At 33.7% G+C, this 12,599-nt stretch overlaps 1 protein-coding gene across 1 annotated transcript; it reads right to left on the minus strand.

Annotated features, from left to right (window-relative positions):
• Window positions 1-381: 381 nt before the first annotated feature.
• LOC117180453 lies at window positions 382-10,327 on the minus strand. The gene is made up of 3 exons (XM_033372952.1): window positions 10,164-10,327; window positions 7,086-7,603; window positions 382-512 (listed from the first exon to the last, which is right to left on the minus strand). The coding sequence occupies exons 1-3, from the start codon at window positions 10,325-10,327 to the stop codon at window positions 382-384; spliced, it is 813 nt and encodes a 270-aa protein (XP_033228843.1).
• Window positions 10,328-12,599: the final 2,272 nt, after the last annotated feature.

Consider the following 12,599-nt stretch of genomic DNA (forward strand, 5'->3'; position numbering starts at 1 on the left):
TAACATTGTCAACAAATAACGAGTTCACAAGAAAAAGCTTTCTACGTACCACCCAGGGGTTTATCGGTTTGCCGAATGAATTTTCAATGGTTCGGCGAGCTTTAGATAGCCTGTCGTTGAAAACAGATTGTACCGGATTCAATAATTTTCTAGAGAATGGCCTCCTCGAGGTCACATTCAAAGGAAAGGACTTATCGCCGACAAAGTAGCAGGTTTGAAGGAAGTTTGTGTACTGTAATTTTAAGGCAGGTGGTCAACGAATATTTCCTTTAGTTACAGCCTTCCTTGAATGTAATTGAGAAAATAATCCTTTGTCGTTGTTTGACTCATGCTCTTGCACATCAACCATCGTAAACTTGTATTGGGCGTCCCAAACTGCTGTTAATACGATACTGAAATGCTCTTCGCTGGTGTTTCAATGCCAACATGCTTGCCATTAATGGCCTCTATACCATTTGGTACATTTTGAATCGCTTTAAAATCATCGGAGTGTCGCATTGAATCTTCCTGACCTATTTTCGATAAATGCATTGGAGACAGTTCTTACCTAATTGATGCACACGTTTCCATGATGATTTTCAGTTTAATTTTAAAGCCAAAAGGACGATTTATGTACTAAGGGTTTCAAACTTCGAACTTAAAAAACGATCGTGTAACAAAGAACCTAATTTCATACTAAACACTTAAATTATCATAAAAACGGGCGAATCTAAAATATTGCAACAAGGTACAATTTTGAAAAAATTATTATATTTCGACTGGAAACCTTTAAATTAAAATGTTTTAATTCGAACAATTTCTATAGGACTAAGTGGAAATTATCTCATGTTCAGTTTGAAGTGTTTAAAATTTATCAATTTGATTTTGAATACAAGAATTTTGAAGTTAGATGATTTTAAATTCAAATTTTAAAAGGGGACATGTAAAAACGTAAAAAATGGAATAATATTATACCGTGTGACAGTTTAGGGATTCCTATAGTACTTTAAAACTTATTTATTGTATATCTACATTTTTTATTGAAACTGGCGCTGATGCAATATAATACCTGAGAAACAAAAGCTTCTCACTGATAAGGTATGCGAGAACGACCATAAAATATGTTACCAAATATAAACAAACACTAAAATCTTCCTTACCTAAAAGTTTAAATCAATTCTTCAGTATTACATTAATAAGTATTCCGTCTGATTAGAAAAGATGAAGATTTTTTATGCTCGTGTCATATCCATGGCTGTTATTCTCAATTATATTGGTAAATAAAATCCTTTAATATATCTCTAGCTTCAAGTGCATTTATTTAAGCTAAATACAAATCTCGATTTGTGCGATTTAATCTGCATTCTATCGCAATATATATTTTCTTTCAATCCTTATTTTCGTTTTTCTAAAATAAGTAATAATTTAATCTGCGTTCATTGAGGCGCAATCCAGGGCATGCATGTAATAAAAAAATGAAATTCGATAAATGTTCCTGTTGATAGGAAATTTTTATTGATTTAAAAACCAAAAAGTGCTCTAATTCAGTCTTAGCAGGAGTTGGGTACTGTTATTGTAGTACGGAGAAACTTTCAACATGTAAAAATGGTACACTGTCAACTGTGCATGCTGAAATTCAGAAATACACTTAAAGAGATCCATCTGTGAGAATAGACGTGTATGTTGGAGATTGGATTTTTTAAGATACGGGTGCACATCCCTGTAAATTAAAACCCCGGGGATGCTCGAAGGTTTACATGGAGCAACTGTACACAAATTTAGTTGCTCCTGGCACAAATGGTATTCTTCCAACGGTGCACGTTCAAGGATGAGATACTCCCAACAACCAGCATCTCACCTAAGGAAATCGAATGTCTAACTTACAAGTCTAGTTCGTTGGTTCCAAACAATCTTTGTTCAACCTAATGAATAATTTGATCAGCTTCTAAGCTGATCTAAGCTTGGTCACTAGACCAAAAAGATAATCTTCCAACATCTTCAGAAAACCACCCTCACAGTCATCCAGTTATTAAAAAAATCATTGGATGCAAGAAACTTGATGAGTGCAAGAAAAATTCGATATCACATAGCCGATGAAAAACAAAAATATGGAATACCTCTCGCAGTAAATTAGGACCTTTTTAATCTTAAGATTGTTTTTCTAATGATTTTAGAACATAATATCCTTGATCACTCAGTTTATTAAAAAAATCATTGGGGCCAAAAAATTATATTTTTGTCAAATTCCTTGATCTCCCTAAGGAGACGATGAGAAAATAACGTCTTACGCCCCGGAAAGCAAATTAAGATAACCTACTCCAGATAAAACCATCACATGTTAAGTTATCTATTATATTCTTCAGGGGTGCAAGGCATTCCTTTTAGATTACGCATTTAGGAAGATCAAAGAATAGTTGCATAAATTGAGTTCTTTCGACCACCGAATTTGTTAATAAACTCAAGAAATACGAGCTATACATGATATCGACTGTACTTTTTAACAAAACATAACTTCTGTTAAGATTGCATCTGAATTAATTTATATTCTACAGACATAAAGCTAACAAATGATTATAGGGATAAATACAACTTAACCTAACTTCCATATTAGCCACTGACTATTTACCCCCAGTTTGGAAAAATAAGCATAAGGATCAAGCAAACAATGTGTTATTCTCGAAACAACGTAACCTATTAAAAGACTTTTTTTACGATTGTTTATCTACTCCTGCGGCATTGATCCATAATGAATACACCCAGAAATTATTTTCAAAGATACCACACATGGAAACAGCGGGTTCTGAGTAAACTCTTGCTCACTGCTTAGGAGTCTATCTAACTTTTTAGCCCGTCAATTAAAAATATTCGACTTTTATCTGTAAATAGGCAATTTTAAAAACAAATTGGAAAACAATTCGAATAGGTGTAGTATGGAAGGAAAGTTATAAACAGATGTTAGTGATCAGCGGCCTAAATTCATATAGTGTGGGGTCTTAAAAGATTTTGTTATCTGTACATATGAGAAGATGAAGGACGTAGTATGAAAAGTCTTGTTGTCACAGCATTATTGATATGTACCACTAGCTCAACCATATCACATCTCCTGTCTTTCAATCAATGTGTTACGTCAGAATTTATGAAATAAAATCAAGTTGATGGCATCTATGGAGATCTGAAAAGGCGATTTTAGGTTTTGTCTTTAATGAGAACTAATAAAATTTTGTATCGAACTGTCATTGCCGATTTTTCAAATTTTGTTTATTTCATAAAAAAAAATAAATAAGTGAATGAAAATTGGTTTTCGTGGGCATTGGTGGCGATTCGTCAAATGATTGGCACCAAATTTGAATTATTTATGAACCAAAAGAGTTTTCTAGTAGAAATAATAAGAGTTAATGAATCATTTTTTATTTTAACTAATTAATAATTGTTGAAACTACCTTAATTAAGAAATGTACTATTTGGCTATTTTTGGAGGTATGAACTTGGTTTTTTTATGCAATCGATTCTAAATAACTATCTTCTAAATTTTTAAGAACATTTTGATGGCAGTCAACAATTTATTATGGTGAACAAGAATCGTTAAAATAAATTTTTAACATTTTATCTATTTATAAATAAAAAACCGCCTTTTTACGGAATTATGAGCCAGTTAGTAAGCAGTAATTTTTTGCCATGAATTGATAATATTAGATAATTGTTTAACCAAACCTAATCAACAAATGCATTAATTGGATATTTTCCAGCATTTAAACTTTTTCTTTTTGTGTAATAAACTGTTAATAACACACTTTTTAACTTTATCCGATTGCTTGATAACGATCCAATATTTTTATTTTTATTAACAATGTAGTAAAAAAAATGTTCTCGGCTAATGCATTTGTAAACTAAAATTGTTTTTCTTGTGGAATATGATCAAAATTTCTTAGGAATAATTCCTTGTCATAACTTGATAAAAATTAACGATTTTTTAAAGAAACTTAATTACTACTTGACTTTCTTTTATGATAACGGAATTGATCGGCTTTTTTAAAAATAACCTACTACGATAAAATTATCGGATACAGTAATAATAAAATTATCAGAGTTTATATTATTAGTTAGTTTCTAGAAGAACACTTTTACTAACAGTCGATTACTAAAAAAAAACAAGTTTGAATTCTGAAGAATATCCAAACCATTTATTTGTTAATTGATTTTGGTTAAACAATTATGAAATTTTATCGATTCATAGCAAAAAAATGATGTCTAAATAACTACCTGTTAATTTCGTGAAAAAGCGGTTATTATTAATAAATACATAAAATGATAAAAAAATATTTACGGTCATGAAAATGTTTCTAAAAATTTAGAACCAGTTATTTACAATTAATTCCGCCAAAAAATCCGGTTAACACCTCCAGAAATAACCAAATAGTGCATTTGTTAATTAAGGTAGTTTAAACAATTGTTAAAGTTTATTTGATGGCCAAATACCATACTTAGGTTTTATTTTCAAGTAATATGTGATTAAGTGCGAATCAAATGACGATTCGTCGCCAATCCTCACAAAACCATTTGCATTCACTTATTTTTTTATAGCAAATTCAATCAATTTTTCAACATTTGTATTGCTAGTGGACATCTTTTTCTGATAGTTACTTTCAGTATTATAGGTATTTTTAATTGAATCAAAGCATTTTTCAAAAACTGACATGCTTCAAAACTTATTTCTTTTCATTTTTGTTATTAAATAAACAACAATTTTCTAATCAGCCATGACATTTCAATGCGAAAGCTTATTAGCTTTTATTTAAAAAAATTTAAGTCGGATAATTATTGTCTTCAGAAAATCAGTTTGTCCAAGGAAGTTTTTTGTTGACCCTTTGTGCGTCACGCACAGTTTCTGGTCAAAGCATTAAAGGTAAAAGCTTCAAAGAACTGTAATTTCGTTATTGTGAATTCTCTTCAGTTAAATCTCCTTCAGCTTTAACGAAAACTTTCTCATCATATATCTTGTTTTTCGCATTCGATTTTGTCCACGACAGAAATTTCTCTACATTATATTCTACACTTTTATATCTGATGAATTGTATTTTATTTCTTTGTTTCGTCTCCAGGGTCGTTTTTCCAAAAGTTTAAATTCTTTGATTTTAAACTTAGCCATTTTAAAGCATATAATCCAAACAATTTGTTCAAAAAATTTCAAACTGCTACCCGCTATCTTGGACAAATAATGCGGAAGAGAGGTGCGGGGGGGGGGGATGTTCATTTTATTTTTTATTTTTTTTGTTTCTATAGTTATACAAGATCGGTAGAAATTTTGCAGAAGTTTTTTTTAACACACCTCCAATTTATTTGGTTTCAAATTCATGCCAAAGGCGGTATTTTTTGGATTTTTGCCAACATGGATTATATTTAATTGATAAGTGACTTAAGTTATTTAAATAATTATCCTCCCTTTGTAAATCGCGAACAATTATTATCATCTGGGTTAATTTATATAATGTTAAAATGTGATTAATGTTCATTAAATACAATTAAAGAATGTTAAGAGTAATATATGTTTGAAAGATTCTTCGTGATTATTTGAGCAATTTTTATTTGTTTAGGCAATCCTTTTCCATCTGCAGCGATAAAAGTTATTATTTTTGGAATTAATGACACACTTAAAGAATATTGAGTGCAACATTTTTTTCTAAAGGACATTTAGCAATTTCTTAAACCATTTTTTCCTCTGTAAATCTTAAAAGTTATTATTTTCTTCGATTAATGATAAGAGTAACTAATGTTAAGTGTCATGCTTTTTACATAGATATTTTGCAATTATTTAAACAACAAATAATTATTCACTTGTGTCTGTAGATAGGAAAGTTAAAGAAAAGTCTGCATTTCTTGAACCTCATACAACATATCGAATAGTATTCAGTATTCCCTTATATCATCACATATACCCTATATTATTCAATCAATAATAATTTGTTTAAAAAATCAAAATATTCCTCAAAAATATATTTCTTACAGCATTCTTCAAATGTGTAATTATTTCCAGAAAATAATAATTGTTTACGATTCATGGAGAAAAAAAAAGGTTTAAACAAATAGAAATTGTTTAAATAATTTCTAAATATGTTGAATAACAACTGCAACATTTCACATATATCAGCTTTATATAATTTATCTCGAAATTATCTCTTAAGTACTCATCAAGAGATGACTATACTTTAATAGATTAATTTATTTTTCGTAATATATGTATATTTTTTCGTATTTTGCATATTTTGGGGACAGAACAGACATTTGACGTGCCTAGGTCCACTACTCTTTTTGGTGTCCATAAATCAACTGCCAACTGTACTTGACTGCTTCCACTATTTCTATCAAACTTACAACATAACCTTAATACAGTTTCTAATTAAATGCAAATACACTGAAACTCCAAATATACGAGAAGTTTGAGAATGAGAAACTCCAAAAATACGAGCGTGAAAGGGACTCACGCTCCTGTGATGTTTAGATTACGGGTAAAATGCGCGAAAACACACAAAAGCCTACTCTGCGGACGTGCACATCGAGTTTAAGGCTGCGCGCACTCGAACGTGCCTGACTTTTAAAAAGGGCGGGGGCAGAGGGTTTAAAATGTCGCTTGATCTTTTGCATCCGGGACGCTCGTATCTGCGGAGTGCTCGTATCTTTGGAGATTGTATCTTCGGATTTCGAGTGTTAATCAGAATTAAATATTCAAAAGTGTCAAAATATTTTATATGCTAGATTTTGTAAAGCACTACTGTCTCTCGATTTCCAATACTAGCTTCATGAAGCTGAGGTTGAAAAGGTTAAGATGCAACATATAATCTAGGTATCGATTTCTGCCTCATGTTTAAAATCCGCATTGAAAAAATCCCATCTGTCCCCGTCCGTGCCTATTTGAACACGTAGAAATGTCGAAGTGCGCAGATGGTTCTGCCAGACCTGCTCGCATGCTGCTAATTCAGAACGAAGTTAAAATAAAAACCCTTTATAAACATGTTTGAACACTCTCAGTATCACTATGCCATTGCTTACTTTAGAAAAAAATGAAATTCTGTTTCTTGTTTCAGAATTAAGTTTACAATTTGAGTGTTTGCCTAATGGCGATCCTCTTCCTGATTTTCCTCGTTCCGGCACTTCTGATTCTCCTAACAGGTCTTCTACTCCAAGAAGATTGGAGTGCTTGCCTAGTGGCGACCCTGTTCCTCTTTTTCCTCGTTCCCGCACTTCTAATTCTCCTGGCAGGTCTTCTGCTCCAAGAAGATTCGAGAGTTTGCCTAATGGTGACCCTGTTCCTGGTTTTCTTTGTTCCGGCACTTCTGATTCTCCTGGCGGGTCTTCTGCTCCAAGAAGATTCGAGAGTTTGCCTAATGGTGACCCTGTTCCTGGTTTTCTTCGTTCCGGCACTTCTGATTCTCCTGGCGTGTCTTCTGCTCCAAGAAGATTCGAGAGTTTGCCTAATGGTAACCCTTTTCCTGGTTTTCTTCGTTCCGGCACTTCTGATTCTCCTGGAGGGTCTTCTGCTCCAAGAAGATTCGAGTGTTTGCCTAATGGTGGCCATCTTTCTGATTTTCCTCGTTCCGGCACTTCTGATTCTCCTGGAATGTCTTCTGCTCTAAAAAGACCTCATTCTCTTACCAGATCTCTTTCTCCTGCTGAGCCACCCCTTCGTGCCAGGTCCAGGTCTCCTCCTAAAATATACGGTTCTCGTCCTGCCAGATACTCTTCTTCACATTTACTGGGATATGAACCTAACCAACGCCCAAGTATTAGGCTGATTCCTTACAAAAATCCTTGTCAGGCATTCGAAATTCGCAGATACACTTTTCCCACTGATAAACCAATTGAATTGAGAGTAGGAAATGGGGCCTCTGCGCCAATTCCAGCCGAAGAGCGCAATGTTTTAACAACATCCACTGGCGACATTCTAGCAATTTTTGAGCGTAACAATACAATTCTACGTGGAATATATGCACGTATTCACCACACTTCAAAACGCGTAAAAATAAACATGCACAGCGGTGCGATTGTCCCATTGAACCAGAAAGAAATCGAGGAAACTCCTATAGGCAACAAAAAGCAAATTTTTAAAAATTTTAGTGTAGTACATGTAGACAATATTTAAACCAAAGTTATTCACACCACAATTCGATGTAAGGAAATGTAAATGTTATGTATGAAGTAGTGTCTTAAGAGTTGATGATCAATTTTTACGAATCACCGAAGTATACCTTGAAATAAAATAAGTTCATTAGATAAATAATGTGATTACGTCTGTAATTAGTATACAAAATATCATAACAGCTCGATCTAGACCCGATGTATTTCCTGTTTAAAGAGATTTTTATAATTATTCAAATTTTTATTTAAATAATTAATACATAAAAAGGAACAGGTTGAAATCAATTTTGTTTTATTTGAAGCCTATCCTCTTGACAGCTGGTCCAATATTCTTTTGTTTATGAGAATTGTGCATATTCAGGAACTTTTTTTACTATAGTGAGCGATAAAATTACAGCCCTACGCAAATTCTGCCTTAGGATAATATTCAGGGATTTTCTAAGACCTGAATCAACTCTCATTTATAAATCCACCATTTCTTTCTAGAAACATAAATAATGCTTTAGAATTAATATGGGATTGCAGTTTCATAAAGTGAGGAGGAGATGATTTAGCGACGTAAAGAAAAAACTTTTAAAACGATTACAGAACTTTTTATTGACTTTAGGCTCAGTATCAAAGACTTTATGGCCAACCAGATTTTGTTAGAATAAATTCAAGTGGCACTCTTCTTTAAAGTACTTATTTTCAATATCAATTTCAATAATTTTATATCATTAAATTTCAATAACCAGACCTGTCTTATGAAGCGTTGTCTTAGAAAACCACCTAAATAGACTTCGATTATGGCGTAAGATTGTAAAAAAAACTTTTCAAAATGTGTTTTTGCAAACCAGGATATATTTTACAAACACTAAACGTATAAAATTAGAATATAAACAATCGTATAATAATGTATTTATGTATTAATTTAATATTCCACTTGATAATTTTCTTCTATTATGATTAACATTCCCTTCCCTTTCTTTTTTTCAATTTTTAAAATAATTCATAAATACATTTTTTGCTAGGCGACGTTGAAGGTTTTTTATAAGTTTTTGCACGTTCTGGAATCGTGATCCAACAAACCAAGAGAAGCTCACTCAGCTATCGGGTCAACTAAAGCCAAAATAGTTTTTAGTATAACCAACTACGGCGATGATCAGTTGGCGATAAATTTAAATAAGGCAAGTTCAGTCGTCGAACCTGCTAACTAAGGCAAGCACACTCAGCGATTCAACCAAATAAAGCAGAATCAGTCAGTGTTACAAACAAATAAGGTAATCTCAGTCAGTTTTACGACATTCTAAGACGGGATCAGTTATTGATCCGTCTAACTAAGACAATAATAATTGGTAGGCTGACAGAATAAGTCCAGGGCAGGCATTGAGCCAACCAACTTAGGCAGATTCAATTTGTGAGACAGACAATCAAAAATGGGCAGTAACAGTTAGTGCTCAGGCCAAATACACGGGTAACTAAAATGAAAATAGTTGGTGATCTGACCGACTATGGCGAGATCAGTCAGCGATCATTTCAGCTAGGCAAGTTCAGTCATTGATGCTGCGAACTAAGGCAAGAAGAGTCAGTGATTCAGACAACTAAGGCAAGATCAGTCAATGTTTAAACCGACTAAGGGAATTTCAGTCAGTTACCCGACCAAATTAAAACACAAGTGTCGCGTTTTTTTCTGGGTTTAGAAAATCTTATTTAAAGTTTCTAACACATGACGCACTCTATTGACTTATACTGATATGATTATTCATCTATATCTAGCTCTAGCTTTCTAGTCAAACCTAACTGACACTAAACCATATGTTACAGAACAGTTTCTTTTACAAAATGTCAGCATCAAAATTAGGTACACTGGATCAGTATAGAAGAATTTTCTTAATATTTAAAACAAGTATATTATAAATAATTCAACTATTAAACATATTTAGGAAGTAGACCTTGACCTTGTTTCCATTACGGTAACGCTTTTTCTTAAAATGAAATTAGCCACAATAATCAATGCCAGCATTTTCAAATGGACGGGATGCTGTTACTCTAACTTTCGGGAGGTTGCCCATTACATATGACAGTTCCTTAGGCCAGAATTCATCAGCTCCATATGAGTATTGCGAACAATGAGATCAGTTACAGGTTGGGATTTTGGAAGAAGAATAGGGTGTTTTCGTTCATAGTTTATATCGGCGTTTTTTCTTCTTCCGCCTACTCTCAACAGACCATCCTCCATTATGGAGCTCAGTCTTACAATTTTTAAACATTTAGAGATTTGGTTGTCGACTGATAGTGTATGAACTTCTTCTAGGAATTATTCTCTTTGGACAGCTTGCATCATTCGTACCGATGCTGCTTGGATTTCTTGTACAGATAAAACATTGGCATGATGCGTTCGTTTACGTAATTTATTATAAAAACGAAAAAAAATAAGCAATGATACGTGTGAGTCGTGTTAAGGACGAATATCGATTCCAGAAACTTCATCTTTTCGCAACTGTGCTAGTCAAGACGGCGAATCCGCTTTTATCAGGAACATCCTTTTCGAATGAGTAATCTGGCCTCCAGTCTCCAGTCAGCTGCATCGGTGATTCCTTGAATATCAGCTACTCTGTTCGCTTCCAAGGTTTTGAGCTTATAAGATGGTTCATTAATCCAGCTCAATACTATCGTAGAATCAGATCAGAATATTACTTTATCAAACTTTATTTTTAATGATTTCATGACATTCTTATAAAGCTACGATAATAGTAATGCTGCACAAAGTTCCAATCCCGGAATGGAGGTAGTTTTGGCTGGAGCTACTCGCGACTTCGAGCACAACAGAACAGAGAAATATCCTTGATCATTTGAGGACCGTAGATAGATGCACGCACCATAAGCGTTCTGACTAGTGTCAGAAAATCCGTGAAGCTGCAATTCCTAAGCATTAGGGACCTTGACTGCTCTTGGTAAATCCCAGTCGTTTATCAGGATTAATTGCACATGATAAACCTGCCATGATGTAGTCGATTCTGTAGGAATGAGATCATCCCGACCCTAGTTTCATCTTCCATAATTTTTGCATCTTAATTTTCGAAAAGACTATTACTGGTGCTATGAATCCTAAAGGGCCATACAGTTGTGCTACCTGAGAAAGAATAGTAGATTGATCTTCTCCTATTTTGCGTTGTAAATTGTCAAAACAGTCTGGTAGATCTTCTGTGAGTTTTGAGTCGCTGGAAATCCATTTATAAAGTCTGAGGCCTGACTTAAAGGTCAACTGAATAAGTTCATCTCTGAGCTGTTTAGCTTCGTTAAATGAGCTCGTAGCCGTTAACAAATCATCTACATAAAAATCAGTTGCTAACACGGTGACTGTCTTTGGAAATGTTGCTCCCTCGTCATCTGAAAGCTGCTTCAAACAACGAGTTGCCAAGAATGGTACTGCAGAAGTTCCATAAGTTACGTTGTTGAGTTGATAGGTCTTGAGCTGTTCTTCATTGCTGAAACGCCAAAGTATCGTTGAGTGAAAACCCTGAATTTTATTTTGCAGAAGCGTCAAATACAACTCTCAGCTTGGTCGTGAGACTTGATTCTTTAAATACTGCATGATCAGGTATGTAGTAACCATCTTTTAATGCAGTTGAAACAGGCTCCATATGCTGCAGAATCTGATACGTTCTCATGAATTCATCATATTCATGCCTTAAATTAGAATCGCGTTCTAATTTACTATCTAAAGCAAAAAATCTTCGACGAGCTATATCATACGACGATCCTAGCGCCTCTTGTTCTTTGTTAAAAGGTAAACGTACCATGCAACGACGTGCTGAATCACGTTGAATATTTCTGCGAAAGTGTTCTTCACAAGCCCTATCTTCCGCTGAAAAATACCGCTTCTGTGTAATTTCATCTAATTTCCAGAATTCTTCCATCATTACATCACACTTAAAAATTTCCCTCTCATTATAATTTCCTCAAAAAAACCCTTTCACGTCAACGTATGCAGCAGAACATATATATGTATGAAGAAAGCATAACAAATAATACGAGGGGTAGGTGTGTACGTCTTGGAGGTACTTTTGGGGAACGTATTATATATTTTCGGAGGACAAAAAAGAGCAAAAAAGTATCAACTAACAGTGTTTTCTAAGTTGTATTATTTTTATCCTTTTTTACATACATATATGTCCTGCTGCATACCTACACGTGGAAGGGTAGTTTTTCAGAAAAATTAAAAAGAGGGGGAAATGTTGAAGTATCATGTAATTAGTTTGGAATTCTAAATATTTTTTGCATTGTTCAAGGTGGTTTTCCAACTTTTAAAACGTTTTTGATCACGGGGGGGGGGAGTTGTTGACTGAGACTTAGGGGTAGTTTTTTGAGAAACGTAATATATGTCATCATAGAGCAAAAAAAAGCAAAAAAATCTCCACTTATCGTTTATTGCATTATAATAATTTTTAGTGAGTTTTCGTAGGTGGCGGCGCTGAGTGGACGTCCTGCTAGCGCCGCCATCGTTTTCT

The sequence above is a fragment of the Belonocnema kinseyi genome, chromosome 1 (genome assembly GCF_010883055.1).
Source record: "Belonocnema kinseyi isolate 2016_QV_RU_SX_M_011 chromosome 1, B_treatae_v1, whole genome shotgun sequence".
Lineage (NCBI taxonomy): Eukaryota > Metazoa > Arthropoda > Insecta > Hymenoptera > Cynipidae > Belonocnema > Belonocnema kinseyi.